Source organism: Bombus huntii, chromosome 14 (assembly GCF_024542735.1).
Source record: "Bombus huntii isolate Logan2020A chromosome 14, iyBomHunt1.1, whole genome shotgun sequence".
Classification (NCBI taxonomy): domain Eukaryota; kingdom Metazoa; phylum Arthropoda; class Insecta; order Hymenoptera; family Apidae; genus Bombus; species Bombus huntii.
The window spans coordinates 9,511,063-9,537,214 of NC_066251.1; the positions used below are offsets into that span (position 1 = coordinate 9,511,063).

The 26,152-nt window shown below is 38.2% G+C and overlaps 3 protein-coding genes across 6 annotated transcripts; 2 read left to right on the top strand and 1 right to left on the bottom strand.

Moving 5' to 3' along the window:
• The first annotated feature begins 106 nt into the window (after positions 1-106).
• On the top strand, positions 107-1,796 carry LOC126873210 (group XIIA secretory phospholipase A2). Its single transcript, XM_050633855.1, has 3 exons — positions 107-497; positions 1,092-1,159; positions 1,238-1,796. The coding sequence occupies exons 1-3, from the start codon at positions 263-265 to the stop codon at positions 1,547-1,549; spliced, it is 615 nt and encodes a 204-aa protein (XP_050489812.1). The 5' UTR covers positions 107-262; the 3' UTR covers positions 1,550-1,796.
• A 126-nt stretch (positions 1,797-1,922) lies between these two features.
• On the top strand, positions 1,923-3,629 carry LOC126873213 (uncharacterized). The gene is made up of 3 exons (XM_050633861.1): positions 1,923-2,134; positions 2,300-2,575; positions 2,667-3,629. The coding sequence occupies exons 1-3, from the start codon at positions 1,986-1,988 to the stop codon at positions 2,683-2,685; spliced, it is 444 nt and encodes a 147-aa protein (XP_050489818.1). The 5' UTR covers positions 1,923-1,985; the 3' UTR covers positions 2,686-3,629.
• Positions 2,830-25,375, bottom strand: LOC126873198 (histone acetyltransferase KAT6B-like). Of its 4 annotated transcripts, none has more exons than XM_050633820.1 (6): positions 25,137-25,375; positions 19,477-20,263; positions 15,013-15,482; positions 12,413-14,388; positions 10,058-10,455; positions 2,830-9,684 (listed from the first exon to the last, which is right to left on the bottom strand). In XM_050633820.1, exons 2-6 carry the CDS (start codon positions 20,020-20,022, stop codon positions 5,023-5,025), a joined length of 8,052 nt encoding a protein of 2,683 aa, XP_050489777.1. In that variant the 5' UTR covers positions 20,023-20,263; positions 25,137-25,375; the 3' UTR covers positions 2,830-5,022. The 4 variants fall into 4 exon arrangements, with proteins under 4 accessions (XP_050489777.1, XP_050489776.1, XP_050489779.1 ...); XM_050633819.1 differs by lacking the exon at positions 25,137-25,375 and adding an exon at positions 24,571-25,106; XM_050633822.1 differs by lacking the exon at positions 25,137-25,375 and adding an exon at positions 24,571-25,100 and having other exon boundaries at positions 14,300-14,388.
• Positions 25,376-26,152: the final 777 nt, after the last annotated feature.

The window sequence follows — 26,152 nt, forward strand, 5'->3', positions numbered from 1 at the left end:
GCCGAATAGGACGAAAAGACATATCTAGCATTGTAGCATTTGACTGTTTCTTGTAAACGAAACAGTCCTGGAACTTATTGAACAGAGTAGTAAGTACATATATACATTACAAGATGAAAGTACATATATTGTGGGAACTATTTCATCGTTTGTCACCACGTGTCCGCGATCGAGTATACCTTTATGTGAGTCAATTTACCTAAAAATATCCTGACAAACGAGTGGAACAGTGTATCAGTAAGTGCGTTAGGATTATACAAAAATGGATTTTTCTCAATATCGGAAAGCTCTAGTTTACGTTTTAACTTTTCTGGCTTACGCGTGGTCAGGCTACGGTGCTGGTTTATTATCAAATTTAAAGGATGCTGTATTAGCAGCAGAATCGGTATTTCAAGATTTATTTGAAAATGCAATTACCGTAGCTAGGAAAATTAAGGATATACACGAAGTGTTCGATGCAGCGGTGGAAGAGAACTGTATCTTTCAATGCCCAGGAGGTACATGTTTAACCTATCATTCGTTCATTATACTTTTTAACTCAGTCCCCAACATCAAAATTTTACATTTTACGCTTTACACTCAATTGCTAACAGTCGATCTCAAAACACGATATCAATGGTCAAACTATGACACGATGATAACACGTCATAATATCCTGTATGTATTATATGTATGTATGTATAATTTTTGTATCCATCTTGGTACATTATATAATTTGATTACAACAACCTCAACAAACTTGTATTGAGATATATTCACGATCATATCTCATTAAAGGGAATTTAACTATACCAAAAACTACCTAACGCGATATACTGTGTACATGAGAAGATGACTAATGGGACAATATAGATGCAAGGGACTATTTCCCTCCTTCACTACAATCACGTGTTACTATATAATCTTATTTGATATACAACATTTTCGGCTAATATGTGTGCTTATCTGTACGATTTTATCGGTATTATCAGAGATAACCAATAATTCCCACATTCCTTTGCCTAGCCTTCTTTTCACGGACAAACAGTAGCTAAATTTAATTGGTTATTGCTTAAAAAGATTGTAAAGCAAACAGTTTGTGACGATTTCAGGGGTCACACCGAAACCAGATTGGAATCATAAACCTCAAAGTAACGGATGTGGTTCTTTAGGAATTGAAGTAGGCAAATTTTCTAAAATACATGCTTTTATATATGCAAAATATATGAAGAAATCTTAATCGACTTAATAATTTTAGATAAACCAGGAGTACCTACCTCTTACGGAAATGACGAAATGTTGTGATGCGCATGACATTTGTTATGACACTTGTAATTTGGATAAGGAGAAATGTGATTTAGAATTCAAGAGGTGTCTGTACAAATATTGCGATGGATATCAATCGGCTGCGATAATAAATACGTGCAAAGCTGCTGCGAAAATGCTTTTTACCGGTACAACTGCTTTGGGATGCAAGAGTTACATGGATGCGCAGAAGAATGCTTGCTACTGTGGAGATAAATGGAATAAGAAACCGAAAAAAGCTGCTCAAGCTGGTGGAGAATTGTAGAAATAATTTTATAGAATACTTAACATTTGTAAGATGCTAATTACCCTCATACCTCGTTTGTGAATTTCTAATAAATAAATACGTTTTGTATTTACCATTACATTGCATACATGATAAATATTATTTTTTTTTATAAAATATTATTTTATCGAGAATTGTATTAATATTTTTAAACAAATATGTATATACGTATATTGTATATACTTAATGATACACATAGAAATATAAGTTGGTTTTCTGATTATTATTCAATCTACTTTTCTTTTCTCTATCTAACTGGTATCTCCTTGTTTTTCACGCTTTTAATTAATATCCCGTGAAGTAACCATACAAAAAGTTAATTCAAAAATACAAATTTTTTTTGCTCATTTGTTTTCCCACCGAAACAAGGGAAAGTACGCTTCAAGTTGACAATGTCACTTCAACTTCACTTTTTATGAGAAGTTTTTGGAAAAAATTGTCAAGTAATGCGGCCTACGACAAGAATTTATTAAACAATTGTGACAGAGTTGCGAAGAGAATGGGAAACACCGGGTCCACGCATTCATCGAAAAGAAAAGGACAAAAACGAGAAAGTGGTGACAGGTAAGACAATTTTCGACACATTCTGTTCTCGCGTTTATTTTCGATTCACTTAAATTCATATTATTCAAATTCGTGGTAGGTAAGGATGTTCTTTCCAACATGGGTTTGTTCAATTATGAAAGATAATACATAAAAACGTACTTTATATGTTTTACCTTTGGGTAGCGTAGGTGATCGTCCACGAAAAACTAAAAAATTTGTAAATGGTTCCGAATCCCGAACCAGTGGAAAAGAGATAATAAAATGTCGTGCGACTAATCCTTTTATCATCTTCTTTCTACGGTTACGGAGTAAAAAGCCAAAGGAACACGTAACCGTGATTGCTCGTGCAGCTGGAAAATTATGGACACAAATGACTCCGGAACAAAGAAAGAAATACGTACAGTTGGCAAACGCCGAGAAAAAAAGACGAGAAGAGCAAAGAAGGAAACGAAAGTTAAGGTAATCTTAAAACTTTATAAGTATGTGTATCTCTACATATCGATTGATTTATCATCGATAGCCTGATAAATTACTATATATTTTTGTTTAGAAGAAGGAAAGGAAGATAGAACACACACGTTGATGAAACGTTATAAGATAAAAACGAAATTATATAAGTGCGAAGTTCGTCTTCCTGAGTGCTGAGTTAAGCACGCGCTTTCTACACAAGTTCTTACAAGTTTTTTATTCGTACAAAATATCATCGTGAAGCCTTTATTTTTGATTCCTTTTTATTTGTTAGTAGTTTTTTTTTTTAACTCTATGTACAATAAATATTGATGTATTTATACACTATCAATGATCTTTTTTATCGTTCAAGAATTATGCTAAAAACTAGGCAAATTCCCTTGCCTCTCGCTTTTATAGTTCGTCTGAAAAAATTAAATTCGTAATATACTATAAATATATTATTTGTTCGCGACCATTCCCCGAAGCGTCGTGGATAAGAGGGAAATTACAATTGAACGTACATGAACGAGCACCATTTTACATTTCCCATACAGAGGTCGAACGAATCAACATCTCGCCCCTTATAATTTGATACAAAAAATAATTTCAGCATAATTTTTGCGACGCTCCGTGGAAGAGCATTTTTACGCATGTATCATTCTTTCCGAAACTAGTATGTGCCCTCTCGTTCAATAATAGAAAATAAAAATATTACATACAGTAGAGAATAAAGAATGAATATACGTGTGTGTGTATGCACGCACGCTTGCGCGTATTTCTTCCTGCATCTGTGCACGTAATTAAGGAGCATAGGGTTTGAATAAAATGATATTCGTATTAATGTGAGATGAAAATGACGATGACGTTGTTCTTGTTATTGTTGTTATTGTTGTTGATGATAATGATGATGGTGATGGTGATGATGATGATGATGATGATAATGATGGTGACAATGGCAGAATAGCAATTATAATGATAACAATAATAATAATAATAATAATAATAATAATAATAATAATAATAATAATAATAATAATAATAATAATAATAATAATAATAATAATAATAATAATGATGATGATGATGATAACGATGACAATGGTGACGAGCATAATCATGACATCATAACCATGACCATAACGATAATGACGAGAATGACGATGACAATGGTAATAACTGTAATAATAGTAATCATAGCAGCAATAGTAATAAGAAATATAACAACGACGAAGACAATTGACGACGGCAAGAATGATATCTTATAAAGAATCATTAATGAGAAACACTATGCTCACATTGACGATAAAAGAAGATTACCGATCAATGGTAATGAACGAGTTGGCGATCATAATAATTAATTTGCAATAATACAATTATAATTATTATAATAGTAGTACAATTATTTTTATGATACAGTAAAGTACAGCGTGCCTCGAAGAAAAAGTAAATAACAACGTTTAACAATCGATAATATCAAACAGAATATTCTTTGCAAATATTATGTGTAGTACATATATATACACACATATATATATATATGTATAATATATATATATATATATATACACTATTTATACACAAAACGTAACACCGTTGAAATTTCGGATGGGAATGCCCTGCTAAAAATAGGTGTATTCGTTTTGTCGATTGTGGACTGAGCCATAAACAGTATATACATACATGCATGTTTGCCTAAATGATACGCGCGCGCGTGCACACACACATATATATGTATATATGTGTATATATATGTATATTCACTGATCGATAGATCACATTCAAGGTAGAATAGTTAATCGCATTTAAATGCACAAGACACGAATCCAAGTTTCGTAGTGTACTATTCCATACTATGATTATAATTCGTACATACACATATGTTCTGCTCTTTTCCGCGCGCGCGCATTCGCATGTTCACACTCGGTTTTATTCATTTATGCATTCCAAAACAAGTTAAGAATCCGTTTAATACGAGCTCTTTAATCTTTACGATGCAAGCGCTTCCGTTAACTCTTTAATATTTGTGGGTCTTGAAGTTACAATTCTTTTTTTTATAGCGTTTGACGACTGATGGATTTTATATAAGCGCGTGCACGCGACTACGTGTTAACAGTAACAGTAGAAGAAGAAGGAGCAAAAGTGCTAAAACGTGTATTAAAAAGTGAAATAGTCACAACATAAAAGAAAAATCATACGTCAGTGATCGTACGTTAAAAAATAATAAAATATTGGTGGGAGAAAGGTAAAAAAACAGTATGCACGTCCAGAGGGTGACTGTGGAAGCGAATGCAAGGAGGCAAAAAGTCTCTCGATAGATAACATGTTTTTTAAAGTTGCCAGAGTTCGTATAGAAGAGAGCATTAACTTGTCCAAAATGAAGCAATCATTGTTAGTCCATTTTTTTTTGCGGCCTCGTGTTATTGTAAGTGAGAGAATGTGCGCTTAGATGAGTGGGGCTAACGTGGCCTCATCGAACTATTCAGAGGCTGCATAAGACCGCCATTTATGTAACCGTGGTACGTCGTATACACCGCTGCTGGATTTTGTTGATGAGGATCCTGAGGATACGGTGCAGGTACATTAACGACTCCGACAGGTAACTGGCTAGCTTGATTCATGAAGCCACCGAGTTGAGCCGCTTGATTCATGTAGCCGGTAGCAGGTTGTGCCACTCGATAACCATACTGGGCCATGAGATTCGTGTTTATCGCCACGTTGGGACTGACCCGACTGGCGGCGCTCTGCATTTGAGGACAGGTACTTCCAGGATCGAGAGTCTGGCGATATAAGCTTTCGCTTGGATACGGCTGAGTCAGAGACGCCATGTTTGCATTCGCTGATGACCTTGAGGTCGATCTACTGGGTGGTCCGGGAGTAGAAGGCGGAACCGTATTGACGTTATAATAATTTTTCGCGTAACCAAGGGGTACTTGAGGCGGCGTCGGTAATTGCCTCGATGTTTGCGGCGGTGTCATAGTGTGCGGTATAGGAGGTGGTGGCGTTAAATTCATCGCTGGTGGAGGTGTTGGAGGTATCATCTCCAACCCATTCGTTAGTTGTTGTAATTTTGCTAGACTGCACGAATTCGTGGTTTGGTGATTTCCAGAAGCTGACAAAGAGGGTGCCGGTGTGTGCGAATGCGGCGGCATAGCGCTCGTCTGAATGTAAAAATTCGTCGCTGTGGTGCATGGTGTGGGTGCACCGGATCTGCTGCTTCGATGTTGAATCACGTACGTGTTCTGAGTTGGGAAGGTCTGCGAAGCAACAGCCATATAGTTCCCTTGCGAGATAACGGCCATATTGTGCGAATGAGCAGCGTGTGTGTGAGAATGCGGATGAGGAACGGGTGGTACGCTCATCGACGAAGACTGCTGATACTGCGGTGGTACGTGCGTCGTATGCGCTATCGTCGTATGGCTTGTGTGGGAACTCGTATGACTCGTGTGAGAGGTTGTGTGTCCTTGAGATGTGGCTTGAGCATGCGACGTAGGAGGCGTGGTTCGATGCGATCTGCTACTTTGCTGAGTCGATCTCGATCTATGGGTCGTTTGCGAACCACTGGCTCTTTTGTTACTATGAGATTGCGTCTGCGATTGCTGCTGTTGTTGCTGTTGATGCGCAGACTGCTGTTGAGACTGTTGTTGAGATTGACCATGCGTCATGCTTTGATTCTGTGTTTGCTGGGCCAGAGACAACTGCATCGGTTGAGGCGTGTGAGACGGTGGCAAGGGTTGCGGCGTATGACTCTGCCGCATTGGCTGAGGACTCTGCGTCGGAATACTTTGCGGCGTATGAGATTGAGGAAGAGGCTGTGGTGTGTGAGACTGAGGTAACGGTTGCGGCGTATGGCTCTGTGGAAGAGGCTGAGGACTTTGCGTTTGTATACTTTGAGGTGTGTGCGACTGAGGTGTACGTGGCTGTTGAAGAGGCTGCGGTGTATGTGGCTGGTGCATCGGATGGATATTAACGTGCGTCGATGGAGTATGCTGGGGCATCGAACAATCGGCGTACTGTACTTGCGGCGAGATATTTACGGCGGCAGACGTAACCGGCGTAGTTATTTGCATGGAAACCGAAATTGGAACGGAAACAGACGGTGGCATCGATGGTAATGCACTTGGTGGTCTTTCTACGCTATTCTGTGACGCGAGATCGCTAGCAATCGACGTGGGGGACTCCAGTCCTAACTGGCTAACATCCAAATCACATTGACCGTAATGCAACGAATGCACCGAATTTGTGGTCGAATCAGGAGTGTAAACTCCCATAGACGGCAAATCTGGTTGCGAAGGGGGTGTTCGTTTCACCGAACCAGGATTGTCCAAATGAGGCGTTGTCTTGCCACTCTCGGGCGAATTTTGTTTCAATTCTTCAGAGTGTGTTTGAAGATGAATAGTGGTTTCTTGCTGCTCGATAACGGGCAAAACTTTCTCTTGTGGCGTGAGCGGCCCTGTTTCAGGCGACGCGATATTCGAAACAGCAGAGGATGATTCCTTTCTCTCCGTGGGCGTTGCGGGAGAAGTTTCTATCTTTGGCCTCGTCAACTCCTCTTTCGAATTTTTTAACATTAATCGATCGGAAATTCCATCACTTTCTCTACAGCTACCTACATCTTGATTAACAGCTTTCAATTTCTCGATTTCTTCTTCCTTAGGCGAAAGAAGGTCAGGTACCAATTTAGACGTTTCCAAACTACAAATTGCTTTCTCAGTCTCCGAAGCTTTGTCGGATTCACCCTTCATAATTTTATTTTCTTCCTCTTTCCCCTCCCCTGTTTCCACTAATGTTTCGCCGTCACCTTGGCGTTCGTGGCCGCTTTCGTCCTCTCCTTCAGCCTCGCCCTTATCCAAATCTCCCTCAGCTTCACATTCCGGTCTTTGTGTATCTTCTTGCAGGATACGCGATTTCGATTCAGATATCGGATTTTGCAAAAAGGGAACGGAGGAATCATCTTCGAGTTTCTTTTCTGGCTCATTCTCTTCTGCCTTCTCAGTTCGTTCGTTTGAATCGCTTTTTATATGCGTCACAGGTTTCGATTTCGGTGCAGGTACTTCTTCTTCGCCCTCATCCTCGTCTCCTCCCTCATACTCTCCTGGGCTAGCAGATATAGTCGCTTCTGCTTCTGGAAGAACGGTTGATCCACAGATATCGCCAGCATTACTACTATTGGCATTATCAACGTCTTCCATAGTGCTCTCGTTGCTCTTAGTCGTTTCTACTGCGTTATTAGCTTCTTTCCCGGCAGGTGTTGCCAGTAGTTGCTCCGTAACCGAACACGACTGTTGCTGACTAGTTATAAAAGAGCCAGTCTCTTCAGAACACGGCAACGGAGATAATGATGGAGGGAGTATCACAGGAGTTTCGGGTCGATCCTTCGTAGGAGTTTCAGGTTTTAATTGTGGCATCTTTAAAGCTTCCTTCTCGGCTTTTGCTCTTCCTCGTCTCGATACCGGCAAGGTTTTAACATCCTTCGCCTCTTCTTTTCCGTTGCATTGGTTCTGCTCCAAATTTTTCTTTTCTTTCCCTTGTTTCGTTTGCAAATGCTTTGTTTGTCGACTGGTCACTTTTAACAAGATATCATCTACCTTGCATTGCTTCTTCGTAGGTTTCTGCACTACTGACGACGGAGACGATTCTATCGCTTTAGAAGATGACTTCTCCACTTCGTTTATATTGTCTTTATCCTTATCTTTCGAATAATTGTCTCTTTCTTTCGGCTTATCACGTTCTTTAGGTTTCTCTTTTTCTCTTTCTCGTTCCTTATCCTTCTCTTTCTCGCGTAGAGATTCCCGAGTTCTTTTTCTGGAAATAACCTCGGACCTTTCCTCCTTTTCTTCTGCTTCAGTCTTTTCGGAATGTTTTCGTTTTCGCAGAGGAGTCGTCGATGACGACGACGTTGTCGTCGTAATAGCTACCGAGACGACACCAGTTACAGATGTCTTCGGTGTTCTAATTCTTCGTCTAGACATTGTCGTTGTGGTGGTTGTTACCGTGGTAGTTGACGTCGTCGTCGTCGTCGTTGACATAGATGAAGTCGTTGGATTTGTAGAATTCGCGTTTTTTGAAGCAGTCACCGCACGAGAATTTCTCGACGTTGTCGTGACGCTTTTCGGTTCTACTTCCATCGATTCTTTAGCATTTTCTGCCGACGCAGCAACTACGTTTCGACTCCTTTTCTCTAACTCCTTTGTTTCTTTCGTGTCCTTCGCTTCATTTGTCTCCTTTGTTTCCTTCTCTTTTATTGCTTTTGTCTCCCTCAACTCTTTCGTGTCTTTGGAAATAGAATCCTTCTGTAAGGATGACTTTTGGGCAGCCTTCTGTTTGAATGGTGAAGATCTTCTTTGTCCCAACCTTCTACCCCTTGGTTTCTTTTTGATCTTAACCTTTTGAATTTTTTCAACAATCGCCGGTACGTGTTTCGGTTCCACTACGGGAGAAGATTCGGAGCTAGTGTCGCCACTTTCTTCCGGACTTTGATATGGATTAGGAATCTGCGTGAGCAATGGTATCCATCTGAGACAATCAGGATCTAACTTGATACGAGAACTTTTTCGTATCTTTGCCATATGAGCGTCCACTTTAGCCCAATCAACTACCACGGCCACTTTAGAATTCCCTTCACCAGGCAAATGAACCGATCTAATAAATCCCAGCAATTGCATAGCAGTTGCGATATCATGAGCTGACACGCCAGTTTCTTTCGTTATATCTCCCAACTTGATATCCGTAGAATCTCTATGAGCATCAAGATATTCGAGTACAACGCTTTTCCAGAACGAGTGGTACGACACCCGGCCGAGATCAGAAAGAGGTTTCTCTGGTGTACCGGGAATGCCCTCCACTTTGGACAGAAGATAACTAAATTCGATCAAGAACCTACCAAATCCTTGTCTTTGATATTGCGGCAAAGTCATGATACACGATACATTATATCTCTGCGCGGGACAATGTTTCTCTTTGCTAAAATAACCAATCAAATGACAACCATACTTGTCGTTTTTCGTTACCGCATAAAATAAAAATGGTTCTACGTCGTAGTAGAGCGTTTTATGGTCCAAGAACAATTTCGCTAGCAGACACAAATTTTGACAGTATATCTTGTTCACGTTACCATCGATCTGAAACATAAGAATCAAAATTTTTATTGTCTGATTTATGAGTATATTGCGGATATTTAAGTAATTTTATATTTTTATGAACATAATTAAATGAGTAATTAATTAATGAAATCTAAATAAAAATTTCTTTCGTCTACTAAGTATTATAATAAGTACTCTACATTTTCACATATTATATTCTATAGATTTTTGCAATCTTAAATTTCCCAAAAATGCATGAACATCTGGAGTCGATGAGATATATCATATAGAGTATTATCTGTGTATTAATCCTTTCACAGAGACAAATCATTCCGCAATTTCTCTGAACTTTCTTTTATTGTACTGTCAAAGGCTTAAAGAGAAAAGAAAAAGTTTTGTTCGCGAACCGTACCTCGAAGACAGACAAGCCGTTACACCTATAGATCTCCGTAGCCGGAGGGTGCCTCCATTGACATTTGTCCATGTGTCTATCAAGTACAGCCCGACTTTTCGTATACTTTAAACAAAATTCACAGAAGAATAATTTTGGTAGTCTTGCGTACTCCTGGGGAAATGGACTGGAATACCACGTTTCTACTTCGTATCGACCGAAAACTATGGCCGCGGGATTCCTAATACCACTTCCTGTACTTGTACTTGCTGAACTATTCCCTGGATTCACAGTCACGGCTTCCTCGCCATCACCATTCACGGCGGTTAAGCGAGCCGCTCTGTCCCGTGCTTCCTTAAATAGGTCAACATCCTTTTGCGTGACACCAGGTGGCAAGGTCTGAGGTAGAACGGGTTCCTCTGTAAACAAATATAACAAATTGGTTTTCTTTATGTCCTTATGTGCTTATTCGCTTTTATTTTTTTCTGTTTTGCAGTGAACAGAACAAGGAAAAGAAATTCCTTTATAATCCGCTGTAACAATTAATCCATTGAATTTGAATCCATGTCGATTTGTCCGATTTCTCTTACTTGTTTACCACAAAAGAAACACTAATCCTGAAGGGTAACTTGCAATGCAGACAAATCTTTCGTTGTACCACAAACGACATATACTAGGGCTTTGATACGGTACCAACAGTGAAAAACTTTTTGAAAAAAAGGCAAATAGACAAACAAAAAAATTCCACGGGAATATTATGATAATTTATTGATATGGAAGTGTACGGTATTAAAGAATGCAATTGAAATGAAAATATAATTCTATTCGATGCGTGAAAAAAGAAAAGAAGAGGAACAAAAAGAATCTGTCCACTAGAGAAGCGGATATTGTAGTCGCAAAGCATAAATATTAACTTGTGCATTGACAATCTTCGGTAATATCGAGTGCGACAACAATTAATTAGCTGTTAATATTGTGAGTAGTATCCAAAGCAAAGCTATGGGGTAGGTGGTTTTCGTGGGATGTGTTGGCAGAGTATCAAGTTGGCTCTTCAATGGCAAAAGCGGATTTGTTTTCCTCTCGTTCCTTTCTTTCCGTTTCTCTTTTTACTTCTCGTTTTAGCTTTTCTGTCTTTTCTTTCTTTTGCTTTTTTTACTTTACTCGTAAAACGTATACATTTTTTATATTTCTCTTTATGGTGGAAGACGGCGAGTTACGACAATAGAGCCTGCTAAATGTCAGCAGCAGCAGGTAGACTCCGATATTATTAATACCAGGCAACTGTTTGAGATATGCCACCTAGCGTTGTATTTCTTCGTCCTGTAAAACTGTAAACTGATCGGTATTGGTCATTTTATCTGTTCTTTCCTAATACTTTCTCCTTCTCCTTTTTCTTTCGTCAATCTTTGATCGTATAAAGAATCCCGATATAAAATCCCGAAGGATTAGAAAAACTTTTCCGATATCCATTGAAGCTTCGTACTTATTTCATATTTGAAGTAATCACAGGTCAACTATTCTAAATTCCTCAATAGAATAATTCAATATTTCAATACTTGTCCTTTGTAAAACAATAATGGCAATTTAATAGAAAAACGGCGACGAATAAGAAATGTTTATACTCTATTTTATATATCTGGCAAAATCTTTGTACAAGTACCGCCGACTGTACAACTGTAAAGAATTGATCAAGTTAGAAGTAGTGAGAAGTTAAACGAAAAAAATTGTGCAGCAGCGAAATTATCACGTGAACAGTCCCATAGTTGAGTGCGTTTATTTACGAACTACGTGCATTAATTATGTATTTGATAACTATATGATATATGGAAAAAAAGAGAGTGTATGCCAGAGCCAAATAACGTTATTAGTAACATGCAATAACCATGTAAGAGTCTTCCGTAGTGCAAAACGAATGGAAATATCATCCATATAGCTTACAAATTTGATCTGAAAACGATGAAAGAAAAATGAATGCATTCGTTCGCATTTTATATGACAGATGTTTCTGCAAGTAGAAAACTCGGATTTCCATAAGTTTCACACCACATAATAAGCAATAAACGCGTCCTATCAAGGAACCTGATTGTTCTTATTACATACAGATAAATGTTTAATTCTCGATCATCCTATCATAATTATCGGTGAAGTTTCATGAATTCAACGACGAAAAACAAGTTGTTGGCCTTTAGTGGAGAACAATCATGTTATCTTGAAACAGATTACGTCAGACGTACATGAACACATACATCATACCACACCACACCGCCAACACATCCACGTGGTGGTGAGCGAGGATTAGATTAGAGGGAATTCTTCTTTGCGACTTGGGTGCATCATCGAGGTTAGGACTCGTGAACGGGTGGGGTAGATTCTTACCCTTCCTGGTGGAGCAGGGTGTCGCGCGGGGTGTCGTGGTGGTGTTGGTGGTGGTGGCGCTAGTACAGGCTCGTGGATTGGACTTTAGGCTGGGATTTGATTTCACGGAATCAGAACTCAGGCCGGACTTCGAAACAGCGGGCACAGGGTGGCGTGTTTGGCTCCCTTCCACGAGTATGTTTTTCTTTCGCGAGGACTGATCGGGCCTAAGAGTCGATGTCGGCATTGACGTCGATGACGGTGACGACAGCGACACCGGTAACGAAGACGGTGATGATGATGATGATGGCAACGGTAACGGTAACGATAAGGGTGACGATAACGGTAACGGTAACGGAAACGACGACGACGACGCCGCCGCCGCCATCGTCGACGAAGATGACGACGACGATGACGACGACGACGACGATGACGACGACGACGACGACGACGATGACGACGACGACGACGACGAAGATGACGATGACGACGACGACGACGACGATGACAACGACGATAACGATGATAATAACGGCAATGGTAACGACGGTGACGACGCGCCCGCTGCACACTTTACTAACGGCGCATCATCTTTCATCAGTTTTCTCCTTTCGTGCTCGTGCCTTTTACTATTAACCGCAGTTTTAACTAAATTTGACGGTGTCATTTTTGGTAGCTTTTCGTTAAGGGAACTAAATAACGTTTCGTCGGAAGGTGTAAAAATTCCAGGGCGAGGTACTTTCGCTACATCGTTGTCTGCCTCCATTTTCTTTTTTTCTTTCGATTTGCCTAGACCGGACGACGCGTTTTCACGTTTATTACTCTGCATCCCTCTCATAGCTTTGCTCGCTTTGTTATCACTGTCGTCCATGTTAGGCCGCTTTCTTCTATCAGGCGCGTAATTAGGCGTCAACGCGCTAGATCTTACTCTGCTGCTGGTAGGTACTGAAAAAAAGTGACTCAATCCATCGAAAAGGCCTTTCAATTGACCACTACCAGGTTTAACCTTATTGGTGTTATCCGTATTGGCAAAGCTGCTCGTTATACCAGCACCGTTTCGATCGTTCTTCTGTTTCTTCTTCCCGTCGAACGTATTAACTGCTGGTTGTATATGTAAACCGAATGTCGGTGTACTGCTTACATTGAGCTTAGGTAACGACGCACCAAAGGTATTGGTAATGTTACTAAAAAAAGGCGATTCCATATTGAGTTTAGCCGCGGCCGCGGCGAAACCCCAAGGTTTGTCCTCGTTTAGATCACAAGAGAACGGACCTCTTGGTTTAGTAGAGTTACCGGCACCGCTACCGGTAACACCACCACCACCACTACTATCGCCACTACCGACGACGACAGCACGACGTTTTTCGTGACCATCGTCGCCGTCGTCATCCTCCTCCTCTTCGTCATCGTCGTCGTCGTCCTCATCCGAAGTGGACGTATTGCTGCACGCGCTAGAGCTATTACCATCTACCTCTTCCTCTTCTTCTCCCCCCTGCCCATTCCCTTCCGCTCCCTGCTCTTCCGCGTCGTCTTCGTCATCATCATCAGTCGAATCACTGGAATCGTCAGAAGAATCGCTATCGCTCGCGCCGCTGCTGCTGCTACTGCTAGACATTGGCGGTACTACCTTTTTACCGGGCATGGTTTGTTGTTTCTGGTTCGCGTTACCCCGAGTTAACCTAGGACTAACGTCCTGCGAACATTTCGATTTCTCACCGCCCCCCACCCGCTTCAACTTATTATGGTCCGCATTAAACGCACTCAGCCTAAAAAACTTCTGCTTCTCTTTGGAAATCCGATCGTTTTTCTCTTCTAGTAGCCTACCCTGGCCTGCGAGTGGGGTGGGGGGTTGTGGTAAGGGAGAGGAAATCAAAGGTGGTTGACGAGGGGAGACAACACCCGCATTACCGTCCGAGCTGCTGTCCACCTGTGCCACTCCTGCGCCGCTTTTCTTCGCTGGAGTCGAAATCGCCAAACTCTTTCTGGATACTGCCGATCTGAAACAGATATTATCTGGTCAAATCGTATGCATCGATAACTCGTCGTCCCTTTCCCTCAGTCTTAACTTTTTATTCTAATTTTAAACCCTGATCTTATGTCAGATAACCCTATACAGTAGCAGATGTTGAGAAAAACAATAGTTCATATTAATATATATAAATAAAAAAGCAACAATGTTTTTTCCGTGTGATATTTATATCATATTATCTAACACAATGCTATATTATATGCATAATGCATATAATGCGCCCAAACCCACATTCAAGAGAAATGTAGTTATGCTTACTTCAGCGGTCCTTAACCTGAGAAGTGCTCACACACGCAAGTTATTGTCGTATTATTTGAATAAAAAATATTTAGTATATGTATTTATTTACTTATAATGAACCGTTTCTCTCCAAAAAGATTGTTGATGAATGGTTTAATTATACATACTTGGCACATTGCTGATTTCGATTTTGAGTTAAGCTTGGTGATCCGCGATAAGAAAAAATTATTTAATGGAGGTTCGTGGTAAACAGAAGATTAAGAACCGCTAGCTTAGTTCATATTTTCCTTCGATGTTTCGTATATTATCTATTAAAATTGTTAAAGTTGGTTTATATCAAATTTTCGCTTACTTTCTACTTTCACGTAACTTGCTAGGTCTCTTCCTCGCGCTAGTCGGCGTGCCTTCGAGAGAACTAGCTGCATCCTGTGTTTTGTTCCTTTTACTATCATCCTTCGATATTGGTGTGTGTGCTGTTTGACAATGTCGACACCTCCATGGTGTTTTGTTCTTTTTATCAAGCGCTGGATCCAAACAGGCAGGGTGATAACACTTAACACAACCAGCGCATTTTACCAGGTAATTCTGCGATTCCCTTTCCAATTGACATCCAGCACACGTTGGAGAACAGTCGTCACAAGACCACGTTATACCCCTATCGACAAGGATTGAGAGTTCTGGTGGTGCGCAAGAATTATGCAAAGCTGCACCACACACGCTACACCTGCTTAATTTCTCAGTAATATTCCGTTTTGTGTTGTTGTTGTTCCCAGCTATTGTCGCACCAAGGCATTCTTTGCAAATTGGTAGTGGAGCTGGAAGCTGTGACAAAATTAAATAATATATGAATATACGCACTTTACGATTATGTTATAAAGGGAATATTATAAACAGGATGATTTTAATACAACATAAATAGAAGTTATTAGGTTTAGCTAGATGCTGAGAAGTTGACGGAGTTTCGTGAAAATCAAAGATATAATTATCGAGATACACATTTTAATATATTTAATATTTTAATATTATAACGAGCAATATTTTATATACGAATGATAATGAAATAGTAATAACTGAGTTATTCACTCGTAATCAAATAATTAAAGCCAAAGTAACCAACCCTTATGAAATTCATACTTAAATATACAGTGTATAAATGATTATAATTAAAGGAATGAAAATAAGAAAGTATATAAAAGTATATAAAAAAAATAAAAAAGTGTACATGTATAATCATGTTTCGATTTCGATAGAAGTATAATATATTAATTTTATAAAGATTTCCTGTATATTCTTAGCAATCAAAAAAGAAAGGAAACCTAAAATCTGCCATTTCATTGTATTTAGTATCTTTCATTTCTAACTAGTTGACATTTTTGTTTGGTTCGAAGCAGTACAGTACACAAAGAATACTTTCAACGTACAGGACACGCGTGATCAGGATCCGCGTCTCGAAACAACGACCTGTTGCGCGACCAGAGAACCAGCTATAACTAATAGTTATGGGATTGAACGATCCATTGCTAAAGCTTGCACTTCTTGGCTTCTTGACATATTCTCCGTCGATGCATCGACAGATTTTTATACCCACGAAAACTACAATTAATAGCCATACATACATACATATATACGACGAATGTTTCTCGAATACCTTTTATATTTACAAATTTTCCAAAATTAATCCTGCTATATTCCTGGAATTTTTTATGTTTGAATCTTGTTCTCGTTGCAATTGAAAAGAAAATTAATATAACTTTTAACAAATCATTGGATACATTTTATTTGTAATGAAAATAATGAATTAAAAAAGCAAATAATTACTTCCAATAAAATAACAAATAAATTTATTTTAAAATAAAATTGTTTTCCAAAAGAATACCAAAATTTTGTTTGAGAAATAGATAATTTCCAAATAATTTATTGGCCGAAAATATTTGATTACTTCAAATAATAATAAAAGATAAAGCATAACAAATAATTTTTATGCAGATAAGAAATCGACCTACTGACCTGAAATATTCATCTTAAAAGCAGCTAGACATCGAAACATTTATCAGATCAGGTAACGCGAAACTTAAAAAGTACGAAAGCCAAACATTTTTGTATTTCAAAAGTTTCATTGGATAAGTATCCAAACACTTTTCATGAGCCACTGTATCTAGAACTAATGATCCTCCCCTTTCTACTTTTGTTCTGAAACGCGCGTGCACCTGTGTCTGTGTATCAAGCACATTAGGGAGTCTTAAGAAGTTCTGTTTCCGAGCATAAATTACTGAGCATACCGGCCAACTCACTGAACAATTCGATATGAAATACTAGTACAAAAGCTCATAGGAACTAATTAGGTATTACCGTTCCATTATCGATCAATAAATAAACATCGAGTTTATAAAAGCTAAAAAGCATCATCTGTGTAAAGTTGAAGAATTTTATAAAAGAAATTTTATATTTGAATTTACCAATAAGTTATATTATATTGTCATTTCTTTCTCAATTTTATTTCTCTCATAGCAATGGCATGTAATACACGAGGACTAAAGGTGTATGAAGGGTTCCAACCGTGAACAGCATTGGACTGAATAACTAAATAGTGACACTTGGCAGCGAAACCAAGAGCCACTTGAGAATTCGAGAAGGAAGAACAAGGAATAAAAGGGCAGTGAGCAACCGACGGGGAGGAAGGGATTGTCAGGATCGCGCCGGCGTGATCGTTGGATAACTTTCCGTGCTCTCTGCGGCCTGACACGCATAAAACGCGGTCGGTAGGAGAACAGGGAGGAGAAATGAATGCAATAGAGAAGGGGAAGGAGAGGGGTGAATGAGAAAGAGAGAGAGAAAGAGAGGGACGTGTGCATGGAGGATCAATAAGAGAGGCGATATACACAAACGAGTCACCGGAAGTTGACCGCGATAGCATATCGTCCTGAGTCTCGCCCCTCTGTTCAAGTTCCCCTCTAGCGTGAGGCCGCGACTAACCATCTTGAGGCGTGGGCACACGCCGTGACTCCCCAGCTACGAACACGAGGGACCGTAACGAGAGCGTAATATTTCCCTTGTTGACTCCTGAACTGAGTGAGCCACGAACCGTATGCGATCATGCATAACATACTCTTCTTGATGTATTGTCATACAAAACGTCCCAGTATTTTCTCATTATACTCCTGTGTCTTCTACATGCTTTATTATTTAGGATATTATTACTAATACATGACGTTTTTCTTGAAAATGCTGCTCTTAGCGTATTCTCTTTCTTAAAAAAGCCCCTTTCAACCTGAATTTTTATTATGTATCGACTAACAAGTATCGTGAAACAAACGAAGCGATATGTTACGAAGTTGTTGATACTTTTCCAAGGAATTGTGGCGGGAAAATTCAAATTCAATATTCGTTCAACTTGGATTTCTCGAAGATGACTCCGACAGAGAACTACATCAACAAAATCTAATCTAGCGTTTAATACGAATTAATGGATGATGGATACATTGACAGATTTCTAGATTGTTCTTTATGCGGTTTTACGATTGTATGTATCATGAAATTAAATTAAAGCGTCGTTTCATAGATGCGTATAGGAACCCTACATGTGCGGATTGGTTTAATCGTAGAAAACGCTTTGCATTAGCTATAAATATGTCACGTGTTGAAGAGAACGTAATAATTCTTCGTATGGTAACTATATTCAAATCGGAACAAGGAGAGAAAGAAAGAATTAATCGCTTCTTTTATATTTACAAAAACAGTAATTCCAAATTATTCCTAGCTAAAAAGGGAAATAACAAAATATAATTCTACAAAGCATATAGTATTCCAAAAATATAATTCAACCGAGAATGCATATTTTTCAATTGTTCGCGCGAAATAATTTTATTTGCTTTATTTTGCTTTTTTACATTAAAACAATGCATGACGCATGTCTCGCTATATAGTAGGAATACTAACGATAGGTTTACGTTGACACTACGGCTGCCAGTTCACATATGATCGCATGTTGTGAATTATATTATCCACTGCATGGAAGTGAATAGCAAGCGAATACCCACGTTTAACATGGCTCTATGAAACTACACTTTCTGAACAGATTTCTGAACACAAGCAAAGACAAACTGATGGAAAAGTCTAAGCAACTTTGGTGAACATTGTTTGAACTCGACACTGGTAATAAAATATTTCTACTAGAATACGATAATAACGTAAATGAACGGATGTACGGAAGAGCGCGCAAGTTGAACGAATTCAGTTACAAGTGCGGTAGGTACAAATCAGTATGTTGCATACGCGTATAATACTTTATGTACTCTAAAACCTCCATCAGATTAATTCAAGTAACTTGAAACTTCTTTATTTACTCCGTTTGAAATATCCTTAATTCTTCCAAATCTTTATTTTCACATTTATTAATAAATTAAGGACGCATTTATGCACTTCTGGGAAATGTAAAGATACAAAAATGTTCCGAATGCATGATATGCAAATAAAATATATAAAATATTTAACAAAATATAAAAGTAGCACATAAAACAAAAATATCTAAATTATTTAATATTTATAAAATACGTGTTTATAAAAGTATGAATTTTCATAAATATCTGTGTTTACTTAATCACGTCTTGACTAGATAAAAAATATACTTTACGTTTGAAGTTGAGTAATTTCCAACTATTTCTTGATTGCAATAAAACAATTGTAGCACTGTCAGCACTTTTTATCTGCGAGGATATTTGAAAGGTTTGGTATTCTGTACATTTCTATGCTTTTAGCTTTCCCATAAATACATAAACATACGTACTCTAATAACGAGCAATGAAAAAAAATGACTCACCTTAGCTACAGGGGGCTCCGGCTGCGTAATATGAGAAGTATCCGCATGTTTCTTGAGATAAGGTGGTCTGTCCGGTTGTCGGAAGAGCCTACCATCCTGGATCACAAGTCCTCGATCGACTGCTCTTTTAGCAGACAGTCTAAGAGCTGTTCTCAAGTCGCCCTCCGCTTCTTCTTCGACCGTGTGACTCTGTCTGATATATCTCTCGATATTCTTCAGGCTTGAGCCCTCCCTTTCGCCCAATTCTCTAACAGCTTTACCCAGTACCTTGCTCAAATCGGACGCTTTGCCAACTTTGAGCGGTTTCGATTGTAAGCCACCAGGATCTTTGTACGAGGATTGTCCTTTATTAAAGATCTTGAGCACATCGCCGCGCTTCACAGCAACCTCCAGATGTTCAGCAATTTCCTCCTCGTGATAATTATGGTGTTGACGAATAGCATGACATATCCGCTCGACACTCGGCCTCTGTTTCTGGCTGCGGATTTTTCGAATCGCGTCCAGGAACCAGGCCGACCATGTGTCAGCGGACTCGGGCTCGTCCATTTCTCGTCTCCGTCGGCCGTCTGCCGACGAAAACGGCGGCGGCGACACCGGCGGCGACGATCACGTACCAGGCCAGGTTATATACACCCAATTAACAATGCTCGACCACCTCCGGGTCGGTTTTTACAACCAGTCCTTACGACTCACTCACATTCTGCGCCTGACTCTGCCACGAATTTTCTACAGGCTATTGCGGCTTCACATTTCCATCCGTCAAGATCACACGCTCCTTATGCTGGTCCTAAAAGCCATAATATGCCAATCAATCGATAAGCCTTTCTCGTTTTCCTCTCTTTTTTGCTTCCTCATTTCAACTTGCTACTATGATAACACATTACTGATATTAATTTTGGTTAAACTTCGTTTTAGCACTAATCTGTTTAAAGTCTCTAATCTGTTTTAAGTTTAGGAAATCATCATTATATTGACTTCGTTCACAGACAGCCTATTCTAGCTTTTGGTCACGTGATTTTCTAAAATTTAATACTGACATTTTTAAATTGTACTACTTGAATTCTATCGAAAGATAGGGAAATACGTAATTGGGCTACTCTAAAACGAAATATTTTAAGCATAATTTTAATAGTTAGAGCTATCTTGTTATGAATTTAAAATAGGTTACAGCAGATGTTTTTCATTTAGAATCTTGTTAATTTGAAATAAATTACATTCACTATTTGCACTATTTACACATATAGTAATATGTAAAATTACTACCAAGTACACTAAGTAAATAGGTAATAATAGAAAAATTACTATCTATTAGTATCATTCAAGTGTGAGTATATTAAGTAAACAAACAGTAATAACAAATTCACTATCTATTACTCACTTACTGTATATTACTATTTTTTATAATTTTGATTACTATCGAAATAGCAATACATATATAACAATGCGGATTTCTATGCATGTATGAAAAATTTAAAAATACAAAAGTACATAAAGTATCCAAAGTACAATACTCGTTACAATATTTAATAGACAAAATAAATGTTCGCCTAGGTCCTACTCTTTTATTCGCATAAAAATATGACTGTATATAAATATCCACAATTAATGAATATTTTACATATTATATACATTTTGCGCGCCTTTAAATTTTCCACAAATGCATAAATATTCGGAATATAATCATAACGCATGACGTGTTTTCTGCACCATATTAATCAGGTAAACTGTGTGACATTCGGTTATATACTATTATGATATATATGCGTATCAACTAGCTAGAATTTGAATCGTTGCAAGCTGTCCGAACGAATACATCTTTCCCGCTCGTTTTTCGTTTTCATTCAATAAATTCGTGAGAATTCTTTGAGCGTTACACAACAAAACACATATAAACCATATGTACTCTTTTACAGAACTAATCATCTCGAAATAAAACAACAGTTAAAAAAAAAGCTACATTTTTTTACTGCTACATTCTAAACCCGATATACCGAATCTATCGTATCATCATTTAAAAGTCGTTTAGAATCATTCAAAACTATCCGAAACTGTTCAATTTTTCATCTCGTTACGAACGATTGACCGATTTTCTTCTAAGCGGCAAACTTTCTCCTCGACGTAAGCAAACTCAACACAAGGTGTACGTATATGTACACGTGGAAGGGAGAGAAATATTTTAAATGACTGTAGGTCGTACTGATATTGCGTAATTTTGAACAACTTGTAGATACACGTGATTTATTAAGTCAATTATGCATATATGGATATATATTGGCTCGTGAAACTATTTGGGCAATAACCACAGAGAACTTTTATGTATATACATACATATCGTGTTTGGCAAATAAAACATTTCGAAATTGTATTAACACTGCAATGAAACTACACTGGTCATGATCATATTAGTTATAGTTAAAATCAATCTGAAAATGTATATAGAAGTTACAAAATATTCTCGGGTAACATCTATTCAGTAAACATAACATAGACATATAATAATACTTACAAAACTAAAACAAATAATAAGTAATAAAAATGGCGCCACTGTATTGGGTTGGCAACTAAATGATTGCGCATTTTGTCAATACCACCTAATAACAAAATCCGCAATCACTTAGTTGTCAACCCAATATATTCAAGCTTATTAATATAACGAATTAAATGTTTAAATACTTTTGTTACTCTTCGAAATACATACATACATACATACATATATATATATATTTGCACTAAATAATCTTGTAGCTGTTATGTACATTTTCAGATTTGTTTGAAGTTTTAGTAATATAATCATGATGATTCATTCTCTCATAACAATGTCAATGAAATTTCAAATGTTTTACATTTCATACAACACATAATAAATTCATCAAAAAATTCTAGAAGTGTTCAAAGACTTTTGTAAACTATTATATGTAAATTCAGATTTCCCAGAGCTGATCTAGAAAGGAACTATCGAAGTATTAAACTCTTTCAACCGATAAAATTTTCTATTTATCAACATTGATACTCTTCCAAAGAAAAGGGAAATATTCTAAGGGCAAACTTAATATTCTAATTCGAAAAGTTCTGATAATAATAATTCTGATCAAGCGTACTACACGTGAAAAATATACAGAAAAGAGAATTTTCAAACGTTTAATAATAGTTAAGTGATATAAAACAATTTGAAAGGGTGATGAAATATGACGATATATTTGCTAAGGTATCGTAGGATTCGTTTGATCGATTTCATTCTAATTTCTCAATTTCTTCAAGACTATTAGTCTTTTTTCATGATTATTATTCGTTAATTAGGCAAACAATAGTCGTCAACGGCGAAAGGTATTCGTGTCGACCAATAAATTAAATAAACCTAACATTCTTTGTCCGTGAATCACTGAGAAACGCAATCCTATTATATGACTAATCTTTGTTTGACGTACGTGTCACTGAATGAAGCTTCGCGATATATATGTAATTGTCTCGCACACGTTGAAACTAAAACTAGTTGGGAACGAGTGTGAATGACAAAACAGTGATCGACAGAAAGCTTAGCCTTTTCAAGGGCTTAAATTTTAAATATTAGCCTTGACTCGATTTCATTAATTCGACAGTCATCGGCATGTTTGCAACAATTACGAAGAACAGGAGTGTATAGGAAAACGAACATATGGAGGGAGAGAAGAAAGGAGGGGGTGAAGAGAGAGAATGGCAAGCGAATGAACGCACTACACATTCAGAATTTTCCGTCGAAAATCAACCAATGTATATGTATTATACGCATAAATCTGTTTCCGGGAACACTCCAATGTTCTATACTTGCTCGTTTCTACAGGTGTATGTAGTTGTTTCTGACTCGTTCTGTTATTGCCAAAACGAAATATCGAGTAAACGAATACGTTTGTTAGCTAATTTATTTATCGTTCGTCCGTTTAAGCATACGACAGTAACGAGGAAGAAGGGAGGCCAGTAGTCAGGCCGGCTGACTGTGTTTGTTGGGGCCTTTCTCACCCGACGGAGAAGTAAAAGAGAGGATGGCAACAGAGAGAGCAGCTGCCACTGAGAAAACGGACGGTTACCGAATGATTTCAACTACTGCCGGCTTGGCGTTTCTTACTCCTCGTTACCCGCTTTTACAGATGATTCTCCTTTCTACAAAGACGCTTCCATTTAAGTATTTGTTTCAACAAAAAATACTCACACATACCGTGAACAGATCTTTGCTCAATGCCACACGCTTGAAAAATAAAATAAGAATAAAAAGCGTGGCTCGATTCAAACGAGTTTTCAATTACGAAAAAGAATAGCGAAGAGAATAGAGAGAAAATGATTCGGACAGAAAGATATATTTGCTAATAATCACCAACTGGTTACCGTCGGTAGCCATTTTAATCTCAATGATAGCCAATTTATAATTTCAACTCAGAAACACATACTTCCACGCCAACCGGGAAACTCGTCTGGTGTTTCTCAAGCAGGAATAACCGTTACGATTCGTTACAAGTCACATCCCTCGTAAGAAAGACACTGTGTATGGCTAGCGAATGTAATCGCGACGGCCGTCGCCCACGAAACCACCGCTAAACGCTACGAACTATCGCCTGTTAACTACTTTAGATGATACTACGACACCGAGTTTTTCATCATTTTGAGTGAAATACTTGGTGCGCGATAGGCGGGTGAAAAAAGTGAAACGATTGAATTACGTGTCCAAGTAGACAGCGAGGACACAAGTTTCTCGAAACCCGACGGGCAGCCATCTTGGGTAGGCACGGCCAACTCTCGACTGTTTCGCACAATTTTTCGCGCCTAAGAACGATGTTTCAACCACAACGTCGTACTGTATAGCTTCCTGAATAAACGTCTGGCAAATGGATGGCATTTGGTTATCCGCTTGTTCGAGCATAGTAAGAAAAAATGTTAAGAAGAAGCGAGGAGAAACACTGCGTATAGAAGATTATCTCCCTCTCTCTTTTGCACTCTATTGCACACTCACTCTCTCTCCCTCTCACTCTTTCACAAGCTGGCAGCCCGACCCGCTGGCCCGTATGCGTCTGGTGATGATTCGCGTGGTTCTCTTGCGAGATTTAACGAGAGACTAATTGTTTTTACCTGATCAAGGTAATCCCATGTATAAATCCAGCGTGAAATACACAAGAATCACTAGATACCGTAACACAGGATATTTAATCACGATCACCAATTATCTCGCGACAACGGCGTCACATTTCACACAAATCAACAAAGGTTACCCACTTGACAAAGATGGCGGTCGCGGGGGTTACACACTGCGCGCACGCGGTGGGGAGCGCACTGCGCACACCGCGCTCACTGTTACGGCGGAATCACGAAACAGTTGTAGCGGCACACGTTTTCCTCGACCAATCAAACCGTCCACTTTGACTCGACACTCTCATTACCGGTCACACGTGCGTCGCTTTTCGTCCGTTTTCTACCGCGCGCGCACACATGCGCAACACTTTTGTATATCTACATCGTGTCCCATGGGATCTACATCTCGAATAAAAGCTTTTCAAGCGCGGGAGTACAAGGTGTATAAAGTATGATGAAAAATGACGGAATATTCAAAATAGCCTAATATCTACACCAAATAGATATTTATACATCTGTATGATATCATCCTATCTCTTTCTCCCTACTACTATTCCATATCCTACCTTCACTATGGCCGTCGCTTGCTTTGCGCTCACTTTGACCATTCCCAATCAGTTCCTCAACACCACTCGCGCGCGTCTGCTACATGACGCTGTACAGAAGCTTTGTCAACGAGCTTCCAGGATCGTACCTGCCCCCTTCTGGGCCATCTACCTGGAGATATTAGCGACACACTTTTTAGGCTACAGTTATTCTTCGATATATTTCTTTCTATTTCTTTCGGTAGAATTGATTATTTAAAATATTCCTTTAATTTATATATAGAACAAATAATAATATATGTAATTAGTTCACGTTTTACCTACCTCAAATATGTATTACGTGTTATGGAAAATTGAAAGAAACACCTAATTGGAATAAAATATCTTAAGATTTCTATGATTTTGGTATTAACTAATGTACCATTTTGTTTTTTTAATTGTATGTCTAGAATACAAGTCACATAATTTTTTAAAGAAGCGATTGATTTTTGCACGAATCATATCTTATGCATATATATGTGCATTTATGGTTACATCTTCATCTAGCTTCATAAGTCCTTACACATATGTACTTATATATGTGTCTATGAACCGACGCAAGCGTGTTGCGAGGTTGTGCCGCTTTTTTAACTATTTCAACAACTGCGCTCACATCTGGCAATATCAGCGAAAAGATTATTGCACGTAGGTGATTATACATCAACTACTTTTCATGTTGTACAAACTTGTATCAATTAAGACAACGATATAATCAACAAGTAGTGTAATAATAATACTGTAATCTTTGTATAAAATAATGTAAAGGTTCGTATTACATAATTTAAAAAAATAAAATGATATTCGTTTAAATAATACTAGTATTATTAAAAATATAAGCAAATAATATCATTTAGTTAGTATTATGTCCGTTTACATTACTACCTTTCCTCAATTAATATACTACACAGTTAATACTACTAAAATTTTTCATGTATATGCATAGTAATTAATGATATATATTTTATTCTACTATATAATATTTCTGCGATCCTTACCAT